Raw genomic sequence first — 26,516 nt, forward strand, 5'->3', positions numbered from 1 at the left:
TACTATTTTTTTCACGATGTTGATCGTAGGGTACATGACGTTGTCATCTGCGTGCGCAGACCCATGCCTACACTGCCGAACTGACAGCAGGGCCTGTTGGGAAGGAGCGCGCCTTGCAAGGACGCGCTGTTTGTGTCTCGGGGACGCGCCAAGCAGTGCAGATGTGTCGCAGATTTGGAAAGTCACTGTACGTACGGAAAGATCTAGTACAAGGAAGTGAAACGGGGAATACAACCTCCTAACTAAAACGAAAACAAGGCTTAATCGAAAGGGGAGGGGCGGAGAAGACGGTTTTGTTATGCGACAAGCATTCTCATGAACAGTTACTTTTTTGCATTGGACGTAACCACAGTGAATAGTCGCTATAACAGTTTGTGCGTATAGTTGCCTATTGGTCCGATCCTATGGAGCTGTCAGCTATAGGCGAACAAGTGTTTGCCGTGGAATCAATCATTAAAAAAAGAGTTAAAAAGGTATGTGCATTAGTGCATGTTGCATGTTCCATTTATACTGTTATGTAGGCTACAGTTATTACAGCTTTTTAAAACTGTAATTAATAATGAATGCTTCCTTTAAATTTTGCTAAATAATTGCTAACCCTTGCACTAGTTAGCTAGCCTACTTTTGCCCACTTCAGATAACCTAGAAACACACATTATATTCCGAAGGGGGCGGGAGAACGGGGCGACTATCCCTTTAACATAACGTGGAGTGTGTTGCCATTGCATTGTAGCATATGCGCTGTCGGTCCCTCTACATTTAGTAAGAGGGCGAAATCGGAACATACACATCTGAAGTTGGTTCTGGTAATATGCAGAATAGAGTAGTAGTAGGCCATGATGATTACGCATTCGACAAGACTGCGCAGTTGATGCGCTGAAAGATGAGGGTTTGTGCAATGATGAGGGTAGAGCGGTATACACGCGGGTTTGCATATCCGTGGTTTCTTAACTTAAACGTTCATGTGCAGTCACTTGTATTACCGTTCTTTCCTTCGTCTTCTGGGTCTCGATCTTTTGGTAATGTTAATTAGTACAAGCGTAAACATCTGTCAGGTGATGGTAACGCACGCACAATTAAACAGCCTATAACTACATCAGCGACAGATGCTCCGACCGGTGTATATTTTTGGGTCATAAAAATTCCATCCTCATATTTGAGTGAAATCTTCTAGAATGTTTTGCAAGAATTCCTGATGGGGAGGGGGCTCGTGAGGATCCCTTATCCCCAATATTAAGTACGCTCCTTGGCTATGACGTCATCCTCACTAGTGGGCTGTCAAACCGGGAAGCTATAAGCATTACCGGCATGAAGATAACGTCATCTTGGAATACTTACCGGTAGGAACAGGACATTAACATGCCATCACAGAACATATGAGCATTTCCCGTTATTGTGGACTAGTAGCCCCCCATTGAAACTTTATCCCACTGACACTTCCTCATTGATGGTCTGAATGTTGTGTGTTTCAGGGAAATGTGGAATACCTGCTGAAGTGGAAAGGATGGCCTCCCAAGTGAGTAGAAAACTTTACAATAGCTCTAGTCCTGCTATATACCACCAGCGCCAGTCACTGTATACACTGTAGGAGGGAGACCCCCTGAGCAGTAATAAGTTGGGATTGCTCTCTCTCTTTCTCTTTGTATACATATTTGCAGGTACAGCACATGGGAGCCTGAGGAGCATATTCTGGACCAGCGCCTCATTCAGGCCTATGAGGAGAAGTAAGGGGAAAGACACAACACAGACACATATCATCTTATGTGTGCATATATGGCCAGAGAAGATGAAATGCAACTACTAACTATGGAGCTCTAGTAATAACTAATTAACTGACTCATCTTGCTGCTTCCCCAGAGAGCAGAGAGACAGAGCCTTGGGACATAGGAAGAGAGGGCCCAAACCAAAGAGACTTCAGCTACAGGTAGGTTCAGGAAATGCAGCCACGGTGCAATGTGTTTGTCAGTTTCTAAATGTCTCTGTTTGGAGCATCATGTTTCCCATTGCATGTCATCCGTGTTAAATAGCTCTCCCATATAACTCTCACACAAGTCAGAACAGTATATCACAGTGTACACAATGTTGACACATGAGTAAATTAGGGGATATTAGATAATGATCTCTTCTTCCTCACACCTCCTCACTTAGAACACAGTCTACACTATGGACTTGCGGAGTGCCCACAAGGCTCCAGAGAAGCCCCAAGCTCGCCTGCGTCTCTCCCTGACCCGCTCGCTGGATTCTGGGGCTGAGGAGCAGACGTATGAAGCCTGCCGGAGAAGCCTGCCCCCACGGCTGGACGACCTTAAGAACCAACCCCACAGGTCACAGTTTGTGTGTCTCACTGCTCCTCCTCGCTCCCCCACCCCAACACAAAACAAGGACTGGGGAGGGAGGGAGGAGGGGAATGAGGACGAGGAGGACATGGAGGAAGAAGAAGAAGAGGAGGTTATACAGGAGTCGGTCAGACAGACAGAGATATGTGGTGGCATGCTGAATGGTAAGTCATTATCATGAAGCGTTCATTACTTTGTATTTAGGTTTACTTGGACTGATGCCCTATCGTTGTGTTTAGATAGAGGTGAGTATTTCATTTACAACTATTCCAAATCTGTCTGGAGATCAGAGAGCAGGGGCAATGAGAATGCTCATCTACTCTCCCTAAAAGTTATTTTGCCACCTACTAGTGCATGGACTCAGAGTTAGACATGTTGGCTGTCTGGCAGACAACCAGAACTGCTGTTCCATCATCATGTTCGGAAAACAAATCTGTTCTCCGTCAAGAGATTATGTGTGCTATGTGGGCTGTCATTTCAATATTGTTTCATTCATTCAAAATGTTTGTGGGATGATTGAGAGAGGAGACAGACACTTAATCCAAGTTAATGCATCATTCACAGCAGTGCAAAGTCTTCTTCCTCGTGTATTGTATAAGCAAGAAAACAGAATTTGTATCTGTCTTTCGTTATGACAAAACTATAATGGAGGGATAAACTATTTACAGCATCTCAAAGAGGTAACATTAACATGCAGGAAAGACTTGATGCAATCACAGTAACTCTGCCCTCTCTCTGACTGTTTTTCCCACCCAGGGCAAAAAGGGACCATGGATTGGAGCTCTGCTATTGGACCTGAGGAAATGACAGCATCTGAGAGGTCAGACGTTTGGAGCCCTGTGATTGGCCCAGGGGAAGTGACAGTCACTGATGTTACAATCAACTCCCTGACGGTGACGTTCCGAGAGGCCTTGGCAGCTAAAGGTTTTTTCAGGGGCCTGGGCTTGGAGTTCTAAGACACACAGCGACAAAAGGAGAACACTGACAGGGAGGGGGGAGAGAGACATAGAGACTGAGAGAGAGAAGTAGAAAGAGAGAGGGGTAGACACTTTGGAAATATGGAAAGCTCTCAAGTTCGACTTATCAAAACTATTATTAGTTTCCTCCTCTACCCTCCCCAGCCTAGACAGTGCAATCTCTCTTTCTTCTTATCCCTCTATCGCCTCATCCACACTAACTTCCTACTGTTCAATTCTATATTTGAGCATTCTGAAGGGTACAAGATGCTGTCTACTAACTACATTGAAATGGTCATAGACATACAATGAGATATTCAGAATACACTATAGATGCCACTAGCCTGTACAAAATGGATTTGTGAAGTACTTATCTAGACTGTTATTTTTTGTAAACATGTGGCTTACGAGTTTTGTATGATTGTTCAGATCCTCTGCAAGAAGACCACAATCACCCTGCATGCCTTTTTTCATGCCTCACACACCCACACAATGGTGTATTGAACATTATTTTGTTACCCCAGCCACTTAGTGTGATATTAAACAAATATGTTGTTTAAAAACCAAGAACTATGACTTGATAACAGTCTGTACTGAATTGCACTGCATTAACATCATTAACTTGATGTGTCATCCCTATGGAATCTTTCTGGTCGGCTCCCATTGGTCAGAGGTTGTTTATCCAACTGGGGTGATTGGTCAGAGTCTTGTGACTCTACACTCGCTCTGTGACCACAAAGACAGGAGTGGAAGTGCCTGATGTTTCTGTGCCATTTGCAGGACTAGCACACAAACATAAAAACTGCCCCATCTATTTTGGTCTGATTAGAGTGAATGAACTGTCTTTTGTTATGATTGGAGCTTATAACTCAAGAATGAATTATAAGGGTTAGACTGAGAAGAAGCATAAAAGTTGTGATGGATGTATTTGTGGTCATTATTTTTCTATATTGATATGAATGTAGTGTATTTATTCTCAGAGAGAGAACCTTTGTGTATCTGTCATGTAGCAGATGAACTGAAAAGTTTTTATAACATTTTGTGATGAAGATTGTGCTGACTAATACAATAGCCATCATGATTATGAGACTTGACCTGGATAAAGTACCTTTGGTAAATACTGTCAGTTTCAACTATTTAGGGGTGCACTTCATTTAGGTTGACCTGTGCAATTAAATGAATGGAACAATCCCCATATGTGCAAACCTTGACATATATTCAACACACAGTTACCCCGCATATTTGACTATAGGAATTGACCCAGGTCTGAATGAAATCAGCATGTTTGATGTTGCCAACATTTGGTTCCAGCTTTGTGCTGCTTCTTGAGTCATTGCTGAGTAAAGAAAAATTGCACTTTATGTCCAGTTCAGAATTGTCTAGTAGTAAAATGTCTGCAATATATCTTCCAGTCTACAAATGTCCATGTGTATACCATTTTTATTTCTATTGTACAAAAATAAATGTCTCATGTTTAACTAGAGGTTACGTATTGCGCAATCGTGTAAGAAAACCAAGCTGAGCTGGAATTAGTGCACCTCTGACATACGGTGAATGTAAAATGAAGGGCAATACACCAATCTATTTTTCCAATAGTACAAACATACTTTATTGTACAATTAAATTATTGGCAAAAACTCAGACCACCAAAATAACTTAAAAAAGAAGAAACTAGTGAAAATGGAGCAACAGTTGTTTTTGCTTCCTCTCAACAAGCACCAAAATGTTAACAAGAGAAAAAAGTGGTCAAAGATTCAATTTGAACACTAAACAAATATTAAATAGTCTCATTTCCAGTCTCTTAAGAAGAAACAATAAAAACAAAACAAGTTGTTCAGTTGCCATGGGTTTGTACAGTGATTCAGTATGTTTTTACACTTATATGCATTTACATGAAACATTTCTTCAAAATGGCATGATATGCTCAGCAGCCCCAAAGACGGGGCACAGTGAGCAGTGTCATTTTGCATTACCACAACTTTAATACAAAAAACAAATCAATCTAATTCCTGTAGTTTCAAGTTTTATTCTCAAAAAAATAAAATTAAATAATATTTCTATATATAAAAGACAAGTGTTGTTTCTTGTTTTTTATAAAATAAGTCTCAAGATATATTGCCACTGTTTGTGTTTTGCCCCATTCCCCATCCCCAAACTTGGAGAAAAATAGTGAGAATGTGTATCTTATGTCATTCTCCCAATATGAAGCAAATGACCCAATTCATTTGAATGATTATTCCATAAGCATTCTCCTCTTGCCCTTTATCTCATTGTGCATGTATTTAATCATATGAGAAGTGTTGGTGTTCACAGCAATCATTTAGGAGTGATTTGTTGCTACCCCCCCCCCCCCCCCGCCCCCCCCAAAGTTGGTCAGAAAATACACAAAGGCTCATTGGTGCTCATACGACCTATAACACCTCCCATACCATATGTACCTTTCCAAAATACTTTACATAGCTCAGGAGGAGTCCTCCTGGCTAGAGATGCACACACCTAACCACTGAAGAGGGGAAACTGAACAGTAGAAAAGAGTTTCTCTGTCTGCCCCCAAGTCTGAAAGTCTGTACATCTTAAATTTTTGTTGAGTTTTAATTATTTTATTATAAAAACAGTATTTCATTAAAGTCCACAGTTTTTTCATCTTTCTTTTTACAGTGATAACATTAAATTAAACCTCATGGTTCAGAATAAGCGCCCCCTGGAAAAGAGGTGATGTGACAGAAAAGGGAGAAAGAGGTTAGCGGTTCCACTCAAGGTGAAAGTTCATAAGGAGCCGTCACAAGCACACAGAACCCTCCTGTCTATCAGCTGAGAGACACGGCCGACACAGACATCAGCAGCTCATCCATCTAGCCACCCATCTATCCCACGCTCTATAGTGTGTTGGGGGGGGGGGGGGGGGGGGGGGGGGGGGGGGGAGTGCACATTCATGGGAGAGGGTGGAGGGAGTGGATTGGAGAGGTATGGTGGTACTCTTGTCCCATCCATTATGGTTCATGTTTCTGGAAGCTTCTATTTTTCAGGATGTGGTGAGTCATCCAGCCAGTAAGATATGCCACCACACCCCACCTCCCTATCAATACTGTTTAAGATTCATATATATCCCTAAACCCCTAACAAAAAAAACAAAGTCCAAATAAAAATAGAATAATAACCTCACCCTTATCGCAACCCTACCGGCTGGGAAAAAGTCATTAACAAAAATATATTCTATTTGAACTGATAGCAGTTGCAATGTATTATGTAGAAAAACCGTGAAAAAGAAAAACGTCAGAAAACGCAGGATATGTTTTTTTGTAGATTGAGAAAAAGTCATAATCATGATGTCAAAGTCATTAGAAATAAAATACTTCTCTGCAAAATGGATACAATCATGACTGATGAGGGGGAAGGGGAAAAAAAAGGAAAAAAAAGGAAAAAAGGTCCATAGTATTAACTCACTCTTTAATTTTTCCACCACATTTAAAATCTTAAAAATATTGTAAAAAAGGCAAAGTTCTCAATCCCCAAAAATATCACTTGTGTTACATACTAAGGAAGAATGTTTCCCGGCCCAAAAACCCCACTTACACCTTTTGTACACAATTGGCAAAAATATATAGATATATATATTAACAGCAATAACTTACCATTCGTTTTAATTTATTCATTTATTGACTTGTGGATTTAATGTTGCATCTCCCATAGGAAGGTTCAGTTCAAGTTATTTTCATTTGTACATCAGAAAAATATTTAAATAAAAAATAATTACTTCTAAAACTGCCAGTGAGCCTTCCACCCTCCACCACCCTACTTTCTCAGTCCCAGTTCCTCCAGGACAGTTCTCTGAGCGTTGGGGCTTCCAGGTGGAGGACACGAGGCTACATGATGTCTAGACTGTGGTTTATGTTCGTGTTCATGTCCTGGTTGTTCCCTCCCATCATGTCCCCCTGGTTCTGACCATGCAACCCTCCCATCCCACTCAACTGGGACATGAGGGCATTCTGGTCTGACCCAAACTGGCTGGGGTCCACAGAATTACCCTGCTGCTGGGATAACTGTTGTTGTTGTTGTTGTGAGACCACCATGCCCGGATGATGCTGGCCATGGTGCCCGGGGTGGGGTGAACCTGTCTGGGTCTGTGGAGAGATGCGGTGTGGAGAAGGCTGGGGCTGCATGCGCGGGGAAGGGCTCGAGTGGGGGGGCTGGGACTGGGGCCTTGGGGAGGGTTGAGGGGAGCGGACCTGGTTGCTAAGGGAGCCTGGACCCAGACCCTGCCCCTGGAGATGAGGGGACTGTGCCATGGGCTGCTGCGGGCTCATGGGGCTGCTGTGTTGGGCGGGGGAGCCCCCACCCAGGTGCTGTTGCTGCTGCTGGAGAAGCCTCTGGTGCAGGGCTTGCTGGAGCATGGCCTGGGACTGAGGGGGACCGCTGCCTTGCTGGGGTGGCTGGCCCTGGACGCCCTGCCCTCCCTGGGGGTGCTGACCGGGTACCCCTCCACCTCCTACCCCAGGCCCTCCATCCGGCCCCTGCATCCCAGCCATGGCATTCTGCTGCTGCTGCTGCTGCTGTTGTTGCTGCTGCTGCTGCTGTTGTTGTTGTTGTTGTTGCTGCTGCTGCTGCTGTTGCTGCTGCTGCTGCTGCTGCTGCTGCATCTGCAGGTGTTGTTGAAGCCTCTGCTGGATGACTGCTGCCACCTGCTGGTGCGACATGGAGTTCGAGTACCCCTGCTGGCCTTGCCCGGGTCCTCCACCTGGCCCTCCCTGCTGGGGTCCTCCCCCCGGTCCTCCTCCAGGCTGAGGATGTCCAGGCTGCTGAGGGGCCATCCCTTGCTGTCCCTGTCCCGCCTGTAGAAAGCCCTGCTGGACCTGCTGCTGCTGGACCTGCTGCTGCTGGAACTGACCATGGTTCCCCATCTGCTGCTGTTGCTGCTGCTGTTGCTGCTGTTGTTGTTGCTGCTGCTGCTGTTGTTGCTGCTGCTGCTGCTGTTGTTGTTGCTGCTGCTGCTGCTGCTGTTGTTGCTGCTGCTGCTGCTGTTGTTGTTGTTGCTGCTGAAGGTGACGTCTCATCAGCAGCTCTCTGAATTGGGGGTTCATGTTGGACATGGGATTACTTTGCTGGCCTTGCATACCTCCTTGTTGTTGCTGTTGTTGCTGCTGCTGCTGCTGTTGTTGCTGCTGCTGCTGTTGTAATGCTGCCATCTGTTGTTGTTGCTGCTGACTCCCAGGCAGCAAAGGGCGCTGCTGTTGCTGCTGTTGCTGTTGTTGTTGCTGCTGCTGTTGTAACTGTTGTAGCTGGGCAATGGTAGGCATTCCACCTCCTGCAGCTGCAACTCCTCCCTGGGCCATGTTCATCCCTGGTTGTCCTCCTCCTGGGTTCACCTGCATCTGCTGCCCATCCATCCCAACCTGGTTACCCCCTGGCCCTCCTCCTCCTAGCCCAGGCCCAGGCAGGCCTCCCCCAGACCCCTGGAACCTCACCCCACCTGGACCACCTCCTCCACCTCCAGGAGGAACTGGCCCCCCTGGTCCACCCGGACCTCCCTGGTAACGAGCGGCACGCTGCTTGATGAAGGCTGCCATGAGGAGGGGATTGGAGCGCAGGATGTTAAGGACCTGCTGCTGTTGAAGGGGTGAGGTGGGAGAGCGCAGGGTCCGGAGGAGGTCCTGCAAGGCAGCTTGGGGAAGGTTCCCCGCACCTGCAGCCCCAGCCATAGCCGCCGCTGCCCCTGCCACGCCCCCAGGACCACCTATCAACCCCATCAGCCCCCCTCTGCCCGCCTGTTGCTGCTGGGGCTGCCCAGGCTGCTGGGGTAGTTGCTGCTGGAGTTGGAGTTGTTGTTGTTGCTGCTGCTGCTGCTGTTGTTGTAGCTGTTGCTGGGCAACCTGCTGCTGCTGCTGTTGCGTCATGTGACCCATCTGTCCCATCATGCCTTGCCTCTGTTGAGGGGGCCATGGCTGCTGCCCTCCCCCTGCCTGCTGTTGAAGCTGCTGTTGGACTTGTGGGGGGAGCTGGCTCTGTGGGCCACCTGGCTGCTGCATGGCTCCTGCTCCACCTAGCCCCATGCTCTGCTGGGGTTCCAGCATGGCCCTGCCAGCTAGCCCCTGTGCCCCCAACATCCCTGGCCCCGGGTGGGACATGCCCATTGGGGCCTGGGGGTTCTGGTGGTGGGGAGGCATCATGCCCCCACTTTGCGCCTGCCTCTGGAGGGCCTGAGCCTGGGCCTGAGCCATCTGACGCTCGGCCAGACGCTGGATCTTCAGGGCTGTCTCTACTGCCGCCAACGGGGGCCCAGGCTGCTGCCCGGGCTGCCCCGGCATGGAGCCCTGACCTGGGGCAGGCTGCTGCTGAGGTGGGGTGGCTGGACCCATGCCTGGCTTACCCAGGGACTGGTGGAGTGGGGAGGCCCCCGGAGGTCTGGGAGTGTACGGAGGCAGGGGGCCAGGATGCCCCCCCGGGTGCTGGAGCTGCTGGACTGACTGAACCTGCTGCTGCTGTTGTTGCTGCTGGAGCTGGGGCACCATCTGTTGCTGAGGAGACCCCATCACCCCACTCCCTCCACCTTGCATCTGCTGGAACTGATGGTGAAGGTGGTGCTGAGGGGGCATTCCACCTCCCTGCTGCTGGAGCTGCTGCTGCTGCTGCTGTTGTTTCTGCTGCCCCGGACCCCCCCCTACCCCCATCCCCTGCTGGGGCAGGGGGGGCATGTTTCCCTGGGTGGGGGTCTGAGGGGTTGGGGGCTGCGTGCCACCTGAGGTGGGGGTACTGGGACCGGTTGCTCCGTTGTTGCCCGGGGACGGGAGTCCCCCGTTCCCCCCGGGTCCTGGGGGGGGCTGGCCTACCCTCTGCATGCTGGCCATCCTCCTCCTCAGCATCTGGGCCTGCTGGAGGCGGTGCTGCAGCTGCTGCTGCCTCAGCTTGTGCTTGATGTTGAGGCAGAAGGGCACGGGGCACTTGTTCTCCTGGCAGTGCTTGGCGTGGTAGCAGCACAGGGCAATCAGCTGCTTGCAGATGGGGCAGCCGCCGTTGGTCTTGCGCTTGCAGCTCTTGGTGTGCTGCACCACGCGCTTCATCTTCTGGCAGGACGGCAGTGAGCAGTTGGCGTTGCGGCACTGGCAGGCGTGGACCAGGGACTGGATGCAGCGCTGGATACTGAGGCGGCGCGAGTCTCCGGGGCTCTGCATAGAAGAGGCCGACTGGCTGTTGCTCTCGTCGTCCAGGCCCAGGCCCAGCTTCTCCATCTTGTGCTCGTGGCCCTTGGTGTTGTAGCAGGTGCCGCACAGGTCATAGTCCTGGGGAGGAGGAGTAACGGATATTAGATTTGTTGTGGTGTTTAGAGACACTAAATGACTTATTGGCAACAACAGTTTGTCATATGTTCCCCTCTTCACCATACAGAAGCACCGCAGTCTTCTACTGGTCCCCTCAGAGTAAACCTCACCCACACCCACCCACCCGCCCTCCGCCGCCCCTTCCTCCTCACCTCGCAGACGGTGCAGTGGAAGCGTGTCTCCACGTGGTGCTTGCACTCGTTGCAGGTGTACACAAAGCGGTCCTGGCTCTGGTTGTGCAGCTCCACCAGCATGCACATGGAGCTCCACTTGGAGCGGCGCAGCGACGAGAACTCCAGGTGCTTGTCCCGCGCCAGCGTCAGGAAGGCGTCGCGCCCGTCCATCAGGTCGCACGCCATCATGGGGTCCGGGTCCGTGATGGGGGGCAGAGCGTTGGCCATGTGGCCGCCTATCAGCCGAATCACAAAGAACACCTGGAGGGAGGAGAGGAAAATCGAGGTAGGAAAAAGGAGAGATGAAGAAAAAAAAAGAAAAACAACTGTTAATTCTAGTTCCCAATGTGTTGCACAGGTGAACAGCAGACCCTGGTGGGAGCTCGGGGCATGGGGATCCGGGTGTGACCCAGGTGTGACCCAGGTGTGACCCGGGTGTGACCCAGGTGTGACCCAGGTGAGACCCAGGTGAGACCCAGGTGTGACCCGGGTGTGACCCAGGTGTGACCCAGGTGTGACCCAGGTGCGACCCACCTCCTTGTGTTTCTCCATGGTGGCATAGAGCTTCTGGGATAGGTCGTTGGACACGTTGGGCATCCCCGGCTTCTTCTTATTGGCTCGACTCAGACTGCTCTTGTTCTTGCTGGTCTTTTTGTTATTCTTCTTCTTAGCATTCTTACTGTCACCTTTAGTAGCCTGGAGGAAGGGGGGGACACACACAAAACAAATGAACCTTTGTAGTTAAGCCTCCTCATAGCGCACTCGTAATACATTTACATTTACTCATTTAGCAGACGCTTTTATCCAAAGCGACTTCCAAGAGAGAGCTTACAAAAGAGCATAGGTCACTGATCATAACAACGGGATAGTCCCAAACATTGCAAGTAGCCAAAACATGAAGCATACATTGTGAAAAGCTAAACAAGTGCCAAAGGGAAGACCCATAAGAGCATGCAATTATACAAGTTACAAATTAAACAACATGAACCACAAACGTGCAGGACTGTACCTGTAGAAGAACAATCAACAGTAAAATATTTCACGCGAGTACAAGACTTAACTTAATTATATCTAACCTAAAAAGAGCAACAAGTCACTCAATAAGAGTCATTGTGATCCTGGAGGAAACTAACTAACAAGTCCAGCCAAGCATTCTTAAGTGCTGTTGTACTCCCGGAACAATATAATAGCAGTAGCCTAGCTGACGCAGAGCCGGAGCCTCGAGTCTTACATCGATGCTCTCATTGGACGTGCTGTTCTCCTCCCTCTTGCGCTCCTCCTCCTCCTGCTCCAGCTCCTTGATGCTCTCCTCCAGCACGTTGGGCCAGAAGTCGCCCTCAAAGTACGGCAGCTCGTTAGCGCTGGTGAGGCGGTCTTCAGTAGCCTGCTTGAAGATGTCCTGAGAGACGAGGAGAAAACATACATGAGGAAACAAGATAGAAATCATATACATTATTAGATAAGAATTGTATTATTATTATTTAATTAATTCATTATTATTACAAAAGTATCAATCTAAAAATGATTTTGTGTTCCCTCAGAAGGGGCCTCTGGCTGTAGAGTCTTTACCTTGTAGTCATGGACGATACGCTCAGCTACAGCCTTGTCCAGCATCTTCTTGTACCACTCCTGCAGTCTCTTGGGCTTGGGGATCTTCTGGTCCATGGGGTGGCAGTGGAAGATGTAGTCGTCACCCTCACTGGGTGGACACGCCCAGATGTGGCCCGTGGTGTACCTGAGAAGACAGACGAGGGGGCATTAGACCCATCCCTAGATTCATCCTGCATCCAGAGAGCTTTTTTCTTCCTTTTTCTTATAAACAAATGGGTAGAACAGAGGGACAGACGTGTGTGTTGTGGTGTTCTCCTCACCCCAGCCTCTTGACATACTCCAGGTAGCCTATGAGGATCTCATGGTAGACCCCTGTCCTCAGGGACCGGGGCTGGAAAAAGTGCACACTGTCCAGGTAGGATATGTACACTCGTCTACAGCAGGAGACATGGGGGGGGGGGGGGGGGGGGGGGGGGGGGGGGGGGGGGGGGAGTTGCAGGTTAGGCGGCTGAGTCTATTTGATGGATTACATGACTTCATGTAGTGCAGGCTCATTCAACGAGATCACTTTGTCCTGTACAAGCCACATTATTAGTTCTGATATCGTGATAGAACAACACAATTGGTGTGCTCAGTCACATGTACACACGCTGACCTTTGATTGGGCGAGGGGCAGTCCGAGCCGTACTCCTGGACGTGCATGCCGAAGAAACACACGTCTGCTCCGTCGATGTCCTCGAAGGCAAACAGGGCTTTGGTCCTGTAGGGGAACGACTCGCACATCTCCCCGCTGTCCACAAACCTGCGCACACACACACCACAGATGAGACTCCTTCACTCCTCTCCAAGTCTCCTCTCTAAAGCTACTAATCTTGCCACATCCAGTTAGGATCATAAAAGAGCTGATGAATATTATTATTTATTTTGTAAAGGCCTCCTACCTGGATTTCATGCCCGGTTTGACCTCCACCACCTTGTCGGAGACGTGCACCACCCTGATGGTGATCTCCCCAGACTCTGGGTGGTTCTGCCTCTTCAGGTAGTCGTTGACCCGGGTCTCCAGGTAGTAGCCCAGCTTGGTCTGGGGTAACCCTGGGGGGCGGGGGTGGAACAGAGAGGAAGGGTCAAGACACATGTGGAACACTTGGCTAACAGTAGCTGTGTAGATGGGTCCATAGAGAAGCTTCCTGGCTTTCAGACACTTACGTTTGGAAGCGTACTTGTTCTCCCTCCTCGTCTTGTTGCTCTTCTTTAAGCAGCCGTCGCAGACAAACCTGTTCCATGGGAGAAGGGGAAGGGATTGGGCTGTGAGAGTTGTCACATGATACAGTGGTGTACATGAGTCGTAACCCGTTCTTACAGGAACTGAGAGACAAGACAGACTGACACACACAAAGTCTTACCCTTGAGGCCAGATAGTGTCGTGGTGCAGGACACATATCTGGTGCATTTTACGTCCACAATCCAAACAGTCCACAAGCCTGAAGTCAGACAGAGGGAGAGAAAGAGACAAATCAGGTCACCGGAAAGAGTCATTTCCAGTGTTTGTCTACACAGCCAGTGTGACAAAAAGCCATACAGATGTGAATGAGATGAGAGATCTGAGGGTGGACTCACAGCTCAGGGTCCAGTGTGTCATTCTTCTTCTTCTCAAACTGTTCTTTGTTAATCGATCTGGGATGAGACAGTGTCAGGTTAGTATAGAACAGAAGGTACAGGCTAAGGAACAGCATGCCGGTGGCAAACACTGTTCACTGGCAAATATGCTCATGGAATGATCAGCAAAACATTTTCCTGTTAAAGAAAATGGAGCAGGGAGTTTGACAGTGGAGAGGAAGAGATGAATAGAGGATGAAAAGGGTTTTTTTCCCCGGGAAGGGACAGTACTCACGTCTGCGGCTGGGAGGGGTCATCTCCCAGGGAAACCGTCTCCCCTTGGATCTCGTTGAAACACTTCTCACAGAAGTGGTACCTGTTAGCAAGAAGCCCAAACTTTGGTGAACTACACCGTCCCCCACAGCACAGCCATTCACAGACAGGCATGGGAGGGCAGCCACCAATCAGGGCGGGGCGGGGCGGGGCAAGCAGGCACACGGACAGCGCAGGACAGCGAGGGGGGAGGATCGTCGCCAGAACAGCCAATCATGATTGAGGATTTGGGACAGGGAGGAAGAAGGAAGGGGGAGGAAGAGGGAAGGAGGGGAAGGGGGGGGGGGGAGGTGCATGATTGGTTGAGACGAAAGCAAGCCAATGCAGACATCACAAACATTGACACCGGGAGGGGGAAGGGGAGGGCAGACAGGGGCAGGAAAGACGAGACAAACATCCAGGACGACAACAAAGAGCAGAGGCGAGGCAAAGCACAGATTAGCGTTTGGACACGAGGAGATGAGCATAACCATCTCAGCTACACGGCAGCACCAACTGGGGTGAGGGTGAGGGGCCAGGGGGAGGGGCCAGGGGGGAGGGAGACAGATGCAGACACTGAACAGATATGAACGAAAGGCAGAGACTGTCGTTCAATCATTAAGCTCATTTTAAAGTTGGTCCTTTCTTACTGTTTAGTAAGCTGGTGTGAAAAAGGGGTAGCCAACAGCCACTAACTGAATATGGAAGGGTTGTTGTGACCGAGTCAGTACTGTTATGGACAGTAGCATGTAGGGCTTATAGGAAAGGACCAACTGTTAAAATGCCTCAGCGTTAAAGCAGCACATGGATTTCAAAATAGGGAAAATGGAGTTGGGGCGACCCTTTATTCCCATGGAAACAGACATTTGATCAAATCAACATAGTTATACATTCCCGAGTCATACAACCGAATCCCATCACCGTTTCAGAAGCACTACAGTAGGTGTGTGTGTGTGTCCTTGTCATACCTGTTCTGGTAGCTGAAGTAGGCAGCATCTCGGGGTATAGTGCACAGCTGCTTGCCGTAGCAGCACAGAGTCTGGGGAGAGAACTCCAACTGCAGGAGGCAAGGAGAGGAGAGAAGAAGAAAAAAAGGGGGAAAGAGTTAATGCAGGACTTATTGAAAGACATTCAACAGAGCTTCATTTATCAATCCAGACTCAATTCATACCCTCAGAGCCCACTTGAGTTTCATTTATCTGACCTGGATGCTTGGGTCAGGTGGTTATAATAGCAGTTATTCTTGTACAAACTCAAATATAGCAGGTAGTTTAAGTGAGGTTATAAAAGCTGTAATGAGATATGGCAGGTGGGGGTGGGGGGGTGACATGGATGAAGTTAGCTGAGCCTTGCTTCCATATTCAGAGTGGGATAGGAACTAGCAGAACACACAGATACATTATGACACACACATACACCTCTCCTGCAGCAGTAACCCGACCCTGCAAGAGGACAGCGATCCCTCTCTCTCCTCCCCTCCTTCCCTCCTTCCCTCGCTCACCTTCCGCCCGCAGCAGTAGCCCATGCCCTGCATGACGGGGTCGATCTCCTGCTCAAACACCTCGGCCAGCTTGGAGCAGTACTTGTAGACGCGCGACGTCTTGCGGTTGTACAGCCAGGCGTTGTTGAACATGAGCCAGATGTCGTCCACGTACTGCCAGGGCTCCTGGTACTGGCCCGTGTCCAGCTTCCGCTTGATGCTGGACAGGTCCATGGGGGTCTTCACGATGTCAAAGTAGTCCTGCAGGGAGGAGAGGAGCACAGGGATGTTTAGATAAAGAGTTGGTGACAGTGAGGGATCCATCTTCTGTTAGTTATTAATGAATTATTCATCTGAACTAGGAATCCTGAGTGATGGTGGCCGTGACAGTTGAGAGCCACTGGAGGGTTGGCTGGAGGACTTACTGGGATGCCCAGGAGATGGGGGTCCACAGGCTGTCTGAAGGGCAGAGACTCTGGGTCCTGACGATACAGAGACTCTAGGGTGGGCATGAGAGCCTGGCGCATCTCCTCCGGCTTAAATACTGAGGGAGAGAAAGAGGGGGATAGTGAGACGGCAAGATTGAAACTCAATTCCTCTTAAAGGCTGTAAGCGTTGCTACAAGGATGGATGTAAAACATTCTGTACAGGAATGATAGAACAGCTAGAGGAGGTGGCGGGGATAGAAAGTTGAACATACTCTTCTTTTTGATCTGGGCACCAGACTGCGCTCCAGACTCTGACCCTTCCTCTTCCTCCTTCGGCTCCTTCTTTATCTCCGGCTTCCTGTCTTCCGTCTTCACCACCGACAACGAAGTGGTGGACGATGACGTATCCATGGCGTTACCTTTCCCGCCGTCGCCGGAACACTCCTCGTTCTTGAGCTCGGATTTGATGGGCTTGTCCTCAGCCTTGATGTTGGACAGCTTGCCTCCCTTGGAGCATCCGCCCCCCTCCCCATCCTCGTCCTCCTCGTCCTCCTCATCCTCCTGCTGCTTGACCTCCATCTTGGGTTCCATGGTGGCGGGGGCTTCGGCCTTGGCCTGCTGCGAGGCGGTGTCTACGCTGCTGACGGAGGCAGGGGTCAGGGCCTGGCTGTCTGCTTGGAACGAGCCCTTCTGAGACAGCTGTGGAAAGAGAAGGACAGATTAGAAGGATGCGAATTGGTAATCAAAAGCTACGTGGCGAAAGAGCTTGTTCCTTAATAATTGATGAAACCATCAACGTGAAAGCCTTTTCTATTTGTTTTCCGTTATTAGAACAGACTAATGTGAATGTCCTTTTGTAAGAACCATGAGCACTCTTGCCAAAACTGACAGTCACCTGTGGAATTTGTGTCTAATACCGATTCAGTATTCACCCCTATGGGATAAATAAAAATAATGTAATATAATAAAAGAAACATAATAGAGTGAAGACTCACAGGAGTGCGAGGGAGCTGGGTGGCGTGAGGCGTTGAGGCCATGCCTGGGTGAGATGGAGTGGTTGACCCAGCACTGGACTGCTGTTGCATGGGCTTGTTGGAGCCTGGGCCCTGGCTAAGCTGCTGGCCCTGGGGGGCCGGAGGTGGGGCCAGTTGTGGTGGGTTGGGGGTGTGGGGCTGGGGCGTCTGGGAGCCAGCTAGCCTGGGGGGCGTCTGGTGGGGGGTGGGCGTGCGGCTTCGAGCAGGCGAGGGCGAGCTCTGGCGCATGGCAGCCAGGTGGGCATGGGAATTGGGCTGCTGGGGGGGGATGGACGGGGGGCCTCCACCCACACTCTGAGGGCCATGGGGCCCCACTGAGGGAACCCCACTGGGGCCTCCCACTGAGCCTGGCTGGGCTAAGGGACTGCTGACTGGGAGAGAGGGAGGAGTGCCTATCTGAGCCTTGACAGAGAAATGGAAAGAGAAAGAATATTTAGTACATGTTCATAGTACATTAATAAACCTCATTGTTATTTTTTTCCGAAGGAATGTCTATTAGAACTAACTGAATCATTTTACACAAATCGATAGAATTAAGGAGTGTCCACAAATACTTGGCAAAAAAAAAGTGAACTCACTTGTACCATGCCTCCCTGTGTGCCGGGCTGTGCCATGCCAGGCTGCCCTGTGCCGAGGCTGGGTCCAGCCCCTGGGAACTGGCCCTGGGACATGTACTGGTTCTGCAGCTGGTTCACGTTTGGCTGGCCTATCCTTGGACCACCCATACCCATCTGAACAGGAAAGGGACGACAGGAAGCTAGTTCATTACATCATAAACACTTTTAACAGCTAGCTACCACTGGTTGCATCAGTGTCTAAGTAGACACCCTTTTCATAAGTCTCTCTGGACGTTGTGTGACTATTACACTGGCAAAATACAAATCTGATGGAGATGTGTCTGGATAGGAACAGTTCTGTGTTGCTGATGGAGGAACAGAGGCTCAACAGTTGGGTCACACTAACCTGGTTGCCAGGAGGTCCTAGAGGGAGTGGGGGAGTGGCCCTCTGCATCCCCATCTGGCTAAACTGGTTCATCCCTGGAAGACACAAAACCACCACCAGGGTTAACACACGGGGCACAGAACCTCAAAACACAATGTGAATAATGCATCATGACCACATCAGGAAGGAGTCCCCTGAGATCTTGGATGGATCACAGAATCCTTGTCTCCGTCCAGCCCTCTTTTATCCTCTACTTTTTGTTCCAAGATGGCCTCGCCCAGCTTTCCCCAAATCTATTCCTGCACACACCTGCTGGATTCTGCATCCTGTTGACCATTGGGCCAGGTCCAGTGGGCCGTACCAGCGATGGGTCGGGTAGAGGTCCATCTGTAGGGATGGGTGGAAAGGAGAGGGAGGAGGAAAAGGAGGGGTGAGAATGAAGGAATGCAGGTTGCACAGACTGATCCTGCATGTGTGTGTGTATGTCTGTGTCACACAGCACACATAACCTGACCCATCCATGTGTGTTGGGAGGTTGTGTGTGTGTGTGTGTGTGTGTGCGTGCGCACGCACATGCATGCTTGTACTTCGCGCACGCATCTTTAGTCCCATCTGAGACAGTCAGTGGGGCCTGGCACCTTTGCCTGCGTTTTAACATACACATACTATGAGTGTGTGTGCGCGTGCAGGTGTCAGTCCTGTCCACTCACTAGGCAGCAGTCCAGTGGGTATGTGTCCCCTGCCCTGCTGCAGACCCCTAGGGGGCATGCCAGAGCCAGGCTGGCTGGGCGTCTTACCCTGCTTCTGCAACCGCGTCCTCCTCTTCTCCTCCAGCTCCTTCTGGATCTTGTAGATCTTCTCCGCTAGGAGGTGGTAGTACTCCGCCTGAGGTAAGACACGGATAAAGGGGGGGTAGCAGGTGGAAAAAGGGAGAGGATATGAATGTGAGTGAGACAGAGCTTAGTTCAGTCATAATTAAACTGTTGTGAGGATCAGTCTATGGATTGTCCACGAACCATCTAAAAGGCACCAGTTCACATGAGACAGATTAAAAAGATTTACCCTGCTGTTGGCGGACTCGTACATGTCCCCCTCCACTTTCCGAGCGTAGGCCACCAGGTTCTCCATCCGCCTGTCCTTCAGAGCGGCGGGGTCCGGCGTGGGGAAGATGGCCTGGACACTACACACACACACACAACAAAAGAACATTAGGTTCTTCAATTTCAAGATAAAGCAGGGATCATCCAGTGATAAAGGAAATCCCCCTCAGGCTTACAGTTTGTGGACCAGGTGGTTCCGGAGGTCCTGAGTGATGTCCTCATGCCAGCTCTTCCTCATGCCAGCGCTGGATGGAGGGGTCGCCGTGGGCATGGAGCCAGAGTCGTTCATCAGCCTGGGGAGAAGAGGGCGCATTAGTGGAAATGTTTCTGGTCGGGCCGTGTGTGTTGGATAGGTAATATACAACATGTCCTTCTGCTATATGCATGGTGTGTGTGTGTGTGTGTGTGCTCCTTACCCCTGTGAGTTCATGTTGAGGTGCAGCATGGTGTCCTGGAGCAGGTTCTGCTGGTTCTGAGAGGGGACCCCCACAGCACCGTTCACTCCCATTGGATTACCCCCTGGACAGACAAGCAGGACAGAGACATGGTATTAGAATATCAAACAGGACACGCCGGCCCTCAAGTACAGATGGTTTGCAGTTGCTTGATGAGATGTTAACTTGACCTGAATGTATGTGTGAATGAAATGTGCATAGCAGGAGCCATTTTGATATCGTGCCTACTGTGGAATGAACCTGGGAAATGGAGGGACATCAGTCTGATGAGGTCAACCACAGTGCTGATGGTCTCTCTCAGGCTTAAGAACAGGGTGATAGATGGCTACTTGTTTGTAACAGAACGTCTCGTCTACTAAAATGGGCATTGGGGAACAGGGAACAAGGTTTTCATGATTCTCTTACCCATGGCGTTATGGGGCCTCATGCCAGGCTGTCCTTGCAGACCCCCCTGCGCTCCTGGCATGCTGGTCTGCCCGACCTGGGGCTGGACCTGGGTGCCCTGGTAGGTGAGGCCCAGGGCGGCGTAGGCTCGCTCAATGGAGCTGGGATCTATCTGGCTTGGGGGGTTGAGGTTGGGGGCGCTGGGCTGGCCCCCTGGTACGGACCCCCCCAACGAACTACCCAGACCTACGCCCGCCGTGCCGAGAAGGGCTGTGGGGGGGCAGAGAGAGGGAGGAGAGGAGTGTTGGTGACCTTGTACTTGGATGGTGACATTTTGAATGCAGATTTGACATAATTAAAAATACATCAAATGTTAAACAAACACCCAACACTGAGTATGTGGAAGCCTTTACAGTACTGTTAAGACATATTCAAGAGTAGGGAAACAATTCACTAAACAGGAGAGAACCTAGAGAAGACAGGGACAGAGATACGAGAGAGAGAGAGAACGAGAGAGAACATTTACGGACGTCATTCACAGACAGAGAAAGAACCCAAAACAAGACAGAGAGGCAAAGGAAGACATCGGGACAAAGAGAGACGTCAGAGAGAAAGAGATATGGACACACAAGACGGAGTGGAGAGTCGATAAGTCTGATACAGACACTCACACTGCTGGTTCCTCTTGTCTCCAGCGTTCTTCAGCGGCAGGCAGACAGGACAGTCGTGCCGTGTGCAGTTCTTCCAGTGGGAGATGATCTGTCTGGACGACGCACAGTGAGCCACTGTGGAGGGGGAGAGGGGAAAGAAGACATATCGTAAGACGGATTCATGAATGAACAGAGAGAAGAAAAAAAGAAAAAAAAGGCCTCCTCTCACAACGATAACCAAACCTGCCCCAGACATGGCACACACGCTTCACCGACTCACCCTGGCAGGACTTGCCGGCCTGGCAGTGGGTCATGTGGTTGAGGACGTTCTTCATGGTGCGACAGTGGGGCAGGTTGCACTGGCGCACCTCCCCGTTGGCCTGCTCCCGCCGCTGGCACTTGTGGGCGTGGAGGAGCAGCACCAGCTGCTGCTGGATCAGCTTGCGCTTCTCCGGGTCGGCTGTGGGGGGCGCCCCGGCTGCGGCGGCTGCGGCGGCGGCGGCTGCCGACACGGAAGGCCCCACGAGGCTGCCCTGGGCGTTGGGAAGCATCCCTGGGGCTCCGCCTCCTGGGGCTCCGCCCGGCCCACCCACTCCAGCAGGCGACTGCTGCTGGGAAGCCTGAAGGAGAGACAGAGGGAGGAGAGATACAGAGACAGGAGAAACAAGAGGGATAGAGGGGTGAGTGGGGTACAAATAAGGAGGGGGAAACAAGATGGGGAAGTGGACAGTGAAGAGAACGAGACTCGTCACAAGCTATGGTTAACAATTCAAACCTTGCCCTTTAAAATAAATGGCTCGTGTTCTTACCATGGCAGCCATGCCCTGCATGGGCTGGTTCTTTTTGTCCATGCTGAACTGGGCCATACTGTTGGGCATGGAGGCCTTATTCTGGAGCTGAGGGCCCAGCCCTGCCCCACCCATTCCCTGGCCCCCTGGACCTCCTGGACCGTACGGACCTCCATAGGGGCCCCCTGGAGTCCCCATCATATTCATCTGGGAGAGAGGGGAAGGGGGAAGCAGATAGGAAAAGAGGGAGGAAAGGGGTGAGAGGGAGGCAAGAAGGGTAGAGAATGATATTTTAATAAAGAAAAACAAGAAGGGGTCAACAATAGGAGAGAGAGGGAGAGGGAGAGGAAGTAGACGGAGAGGAAAAAGTAAGAATGCTTCTAGAGATATGAGGCCTGTCATAGGCAGACGACTCCTGTAAACCTGATCACCCCAAGATGCATGCCTTCGCTCCTACCAACAGACACTGATTACCATTGCAATCACAGCCTCAGATTGCCACACTAGAGTTCATCTTAAACTGAATAGAGGAAACCAAAATGCATGCGCTTTCAAATCCACACATCTACCATCTATCAAACTGTGTTTAATGTTCCACTAACAGCATGCCATGTAGTTATACACTCAACCAAGTGTTTAAATCACTTTGATCGTTTTTCAGAGGCAACCTTGCTCTACTAAATGAGAAGGACCCCAGGGTATTGTTCACCAACACAGGCATTATCAAAGTCATATTCTCCTTTTTAGGAAGAGCCTTAAATCATGTCAGATTTTACCAGTTATCTTCTTCCTTTCCCGTCCATTTATAGCAATTAAATTACCCACTTCTGAAAAGACAATGCACTTCATCTCTAATCAATTAAGCAGGTAGCTCTCGGTTCAATTAAATCATTAAAAAGACGTCTCAGAACAGGCAACTCAATTAGCGGGCTGTGCAAAAGCTCAAGATTTAATGTTGACATCTGTGGATAAGAGACCATGGTGATGGGCTTAATTAATCACAGGCTTCCACATGCTTCCCAGCCTGTAGTAATGTGTGTGTGTGTGTGTACTTGAGCGTGTGTGTGTGTGTGTGTGTATGTGTGTGTGTGTGTGTGTGTGTGTGAAAATTAAACAAATGTAAACCAGCAATTACACCCTCTCCCTTCTCTCCAAGGACCTGGGGTTAAATGAGTGCTTTCTTCATCTGCATATTGCCCCCTCACCCGTCTCCACCACTCTCTTTTCCCTCATCATTTTCACCTCCTAACTTCCATCCTCCCCATGGCAGTTGGTTAATCAAGTCCACACCTTTACATCTCCAGCCCACCTTGGTTCTAGTCATTCATTTTTCATCCCCCCCCCCTTAATTGTACTCTTCTATTCCTATTCCCGTTTTTAACTGACCTTTGATGAACTGGGAAGTTCACCTCTACCATCTAAAAGGTCTTACCTTGTTCAGTGCTCCAGGCTGCTGTACCCTGAGGCCGGCCTGTCCCCCAGGCCCCTGCTGCTGTTGGAGGGAGTCAGCCAGCATGTTACCGTTGCCGCCAATCCCCTGGTTCCCAAAGCCCATCCTCGGAGAGCCGTTCATCACCTGCCCTCCCATCATGCCCTGCTGCTGTGGCTGTCCATTGTTGCCCTTCTGGCCTCCCATCATGGCCCTGTTCATCCCGCCAACCATCCCAGGCCCTCCTACTTGCTGCATCATGGCAGCCTGCTGTTGGGGCGAGAGGTGCTGCTGCTGCTGCTGGCCCATACCCTGAGGAGAGGCCTTCATGTTCCCCAAGTGGCCCAGAGCAGAGCCTCCTCCTGGGCTGCCCATGGCCGCCTGCTGCCCCTGCTGGCTTGAGGTGGGTGGTGCCCCCGAGCGCAGAAGCTCAGACAGCTGCTTGTGCTTGGCCACAGCATCCTGCACTCCTCCTGGACCTGGACCCAGACCCAGGCCCAGTCCTCCTCCTCCGCCAGGCCCCAGACCCCCCCCTCCAACCAGGCTGGTATGGAGCTGACTCAGGTCCCCTCCATTGACCAGGCCCAGGTCAGAGGAGTTGATGAGCTCATCTGGGAGGTCATGCTCCAAGTCAAAAAGGGAGCCAAAGTCTGTACGAAGAAAAAGAGATTAAAATCCAAGAATGAAGGAGGAAAAAAAACATTTGTGCTTTATCATTTATCATATTGAGGTAAATACTGCCTAAATGCAGATTTTTCAAAATAAAGCAGTTTCAACAATTAGTCTGTGTCCAAGTGTCCATGTCTTACAATGGGTATACAAATTATAAAACAGCAGATCAAACTCTCAGACACACCCACCCACAACTTGTCAAGGTAGGCCATCAGCTGACTGGTCATCCCAATTTAAGAGGTGGTTTAACATGCACATGCACACACAGGTTTACACACGGAACTCACACAGGCTGGCAGATGAACCTGTTTCCCCAACACCACACTGACAAGTTAATAAACCTACTAAACCCAAGCAATGTCCAGAGATGCGTTTCAGATCATTTAGGGGGAAAGGTTGCGTGCATATACCAGGAGCATGCAAGTGTAACAATTTACTGTTATAACAACATACAACAGCCTCACTAAATTTAGTTCAAATCTGTCCCATCTATATACAAATGATTGCTTTGTTTTTGTGTATTAGCAGTAATATTTATATTGGTACAACGAGCTTCAGTAGGATGGGCCAGAAAACCATTTAAAGCGTCAGACTTCCTTTAGGTGCTTTACTTTTAACATTTACTTTTAATGCATATTACTATGCTGTTCGTACAGGTGGAAGCGTTCTCCTAGGTCCTCTGCTATCTTGAGTCTTAAGTCCATTCCTCCGACATCAACCACACGCCATGCACAGAAAACTAACAAAGGCAATTTTAGCACAAAAATAATTCAGGTCCCTGGGCCTGCCGTGCATTTTCAGCAAGCTCCCACACCAGACTGGCTAGCTAAGGTACATATTCCAAGTTATGCAGCAGCGAGCTCTCATACACGCTGACAGTAACTTGACCGTCTCATCTGCAATATTGAATGCGTTTGTATTTAGCTTCCATAACGTTAGAGCTGCTGATACAAGTATCTCACAACATAAACTCAATCTAAAAAGTTTCGAGCTAGCTCAGGTAGCTTGCACTGAATGGCGATGAAGGGTCCACAAACACCTCGCTCAAAGTTAGCTACCATCTTTATGAACTGTGTACCCGACGAGTCAAATGTTAAATCTACTGTATCAAGAGTAGCTTAATCTTTTTTGCAAGTAATTAGTTACACAAGATAACTTTAGTTAGCCAGCTAGCAAGCAAGTTAGCCAGCAATCGCAGAAGTAATGGTGATGGAGAGGCCGTCTTTGTCAACCGGGTTTGGCTAGCTACTTTCCTAGCATTAGCAATATACAACAAGCTGGTATAATCTGAGACCATCATTTTCCATAATATTGACCCTACATACATATTACATTTGTGTAGTGTTATAAACATTCGGTTGTTTACGATTTTTTCCCCCAAATTTAGCTAGCTAACTTACCTAGTGATCTAATAAATAGTTAGCTAGTTAACTAAATGGCTAGCTACAATGGTGCCCATAAGCAGAACTAGCCATCAATCTAAACCCCGCATTCTAGCAAGTCTGGTTATCCAGCTAGCCAGTACAAGCTAGCCGTGTGTACGAATTCGCAACACATACATCCACTAGCTAGTTAGCACGCTAGTTAGCTAGGCTAGCTACCCACGACCAAAACAGAAGAGTAATCACGCGTCAATTTGGCCTGTCGAATATAACATCAGTCACACAAAATAATACAGCAATGTTATTAAAAAATAATAATATACACATTTAAAGAAATAGAAAATAATATTAACCATTTCCATCGCTGGCGGAGACGGAAAGTGCCGGAGAGGATAGTTTAGGCCTCTTGGCTGAAGGCGGGCCAGAGTCCAGAACGTTCTCGGCCATATTTTTTCGAATTAAAAATATATACGGTATCCACAACTGCAGACGTTTTCACGTCTTTAAAATCGTATTCCTTTTCGATTCCACAATTGCGACTTTTCCCCCTCCTTTTGGGGGACTAAGGGGGGGAAAGTCCCGTGTAGAAAATACTCCTCTTTCCTGGGTTCGCCTCTCGATTTCAGCTACGGCGTATCAACCCCCCTCCCTAGTAGGATTTTTTGTTCTTTATAAATTTCTGCGAGCGGAGGAGGAGGGGGGTCGGTGAAAGTAGAGAGGAAGACTCACGTAGCGGATCATTTCAAACTCATACTGACTCTTGATGTAAAAAAATTGGCTTATCTTCCATGATTACTCCACTAATTTCAACCGACCAACCAGCTGTATAGGTGAACATAAATGTCGGGTCTTGTAATAGGCTTGTTTGGCTGTACCAGCCTTTGCTCGCGGACGAAGAGGGGATGCGAAAAGATACAGTTCACGAAAATTCAACTTATTGGAGACAGATCGTGCACATTTCCAGAAAATAAATTAGACGCAAATTATGAATTAACAGGCAGTCACAAACTGATGTATACAATATTTAACCTCTTAACTGTAAGTTAATAGTGGTGTCTTCCAATATTATTCTTCCAATATTATTTCATATTTTCCTGTTTGTAGAGGTAGGATTTTAATAAAATAATGGTGCCTTGTCATTGAAATGCAAGTTAGCACAATTTCCACTTAATATGGTTTTCATAGCAATTAATTGTTAAGTCAATAGACTGCATGGCTTACATGATTAACTCATTTCACTATTTAAATAAGGCAAGTTTAAACTCAGTGGTCAATAGCATAAATGAGGTTACATTGTAATGTAGCCTGTACTTACAGAAAAAGTCTAAAAGACAACAAAGCCCAGATGCACTGCTTTTATCCTCAAATATTTCCCATCATGTATGTTTCATTCTGACTAGGTATCTCCTGTTTGGAGGAGGAGCCAATGTGATGTTCTATCAACAAACTTTTTACTTTGTAAAAAAGTAAATTGTGATCTTTTCCACTCTGTTCTTCAGAGATGCAGTGGTGGTTAACATCTGTGTCTTTGCTTA

The 26,516-nt window shown here is 49.1% G+C and overlaps 2 protein-coding genes across 4 annotated transcripts; one reads left to right on the forward strand and one right to left on the reverse strand.

Moving 5' to 3' along the window:
- Positions 1-102: 102 nt before the first annotated feature.
- On the forward strand, positions 103-4,730 carry cbx7b (chromobox homolog 7b). Of its 2 annotated transcripts, XM_047032972.1 has the most exons (7): positions 103-473; positions 1,272-1,340; positions 1,473-1,516; positions 1,659-1,724; positions 1,858-1,924; positions 2,149-2,500; positions 3,093-4,730. In XM_047032972.1, exons 1-7 carry the CDS (start codon positions 405-407, stop codon positions 3,290-3,292), a joined length of 867 nt encoding a protein of 288 aa, XP_046888928.1. In that variant the 5' UTR covers positions 103-404; the 3' UTR covers positions 3,293-4,730. The 2 variants fall into 2 exon arrangements, with proteins under 2 accessions (XP_046888928.1, XP_046888929.1); XM_047032973.1 differs by lacking the exon at positions 1,272-1,340 and having other exon boundaries at positions 3,093-4,724.
- A 902-nt stretch (positions 4,731-5,632) lies between these two features.
- Positions 5,633-25,831, reverse strand: ep300a (E1A binding protein p300 a). 2 transcript variants are annotated; one of them, XM_047032971.1, is made up of 30 exons: positions 25,335-25,831; positions 22,931-23,577; positions 21,520-21,705; positions 20,991-21,330; positions 20,732-20,845; positions 20,082-20,330; positions 19,638-19,740; positions 19,398-19,514; positions 19,184-19,301; positions 18,919-19,006; positions 18,431-18,508; positions 18,143-18,216; positions 17,758-17,910; positions 17,141-17,581; positions 16,418-16,844; positions 16,143-16,261; positions 15,739-15,978; positions 15,206-15,294; positions 14,221-14,301; positions 13,947-14,003; positions 13,733-13,810; positions 13,536-13,603; positions 13,271-13,421; positions 12,985-13,131; positions 12,650-12,763; positions 12,348-12,513; positions 12,010-12,177; positions 11,313-11,474; positions 10,758-11,039; positions 5,633-10,566 (listed from the first exon to the last, which is right to left on the reverse strand). In XM_047032971.1, exons 1-30 carry the CDS (start codon positions 25,426-25,428, stop codon positions 7,156-7,158), a joined length of 8,562 nt encoding a protein of 2,853 aa, XP_046888927.1. In that variant the 5' UTR covers positions 25,429-25,831; the 3' UTR covers positions 5,633-7,155. The 2 variants fall into 2 exon arrangements, with proteins under 2 accessions (XP_046888927.1, XP_046888926.1); XM_047032970.1 differs by having other exon boundaries at positions 20,726-20,845.
- Between the last annotated feature and the right edge of the window lie 685 nt (positions 25,832-26,516).

The sequence above is a fragment of the Hypomesus transpacificus genome, chromosome 13, assembly GCF_021917145.1.
Source record: "Hypomesus transpacificus isolate Combined female chromosome 13, fHypTra1, whole genome shotgun sequence".
Classification (NCBI taxonomy): Eukaryota; Metazoa; Chordata; class Actinopteri; order Osmeriformes; family Osmeridae; genus Hypomesus; species Hypomesus transpacificus.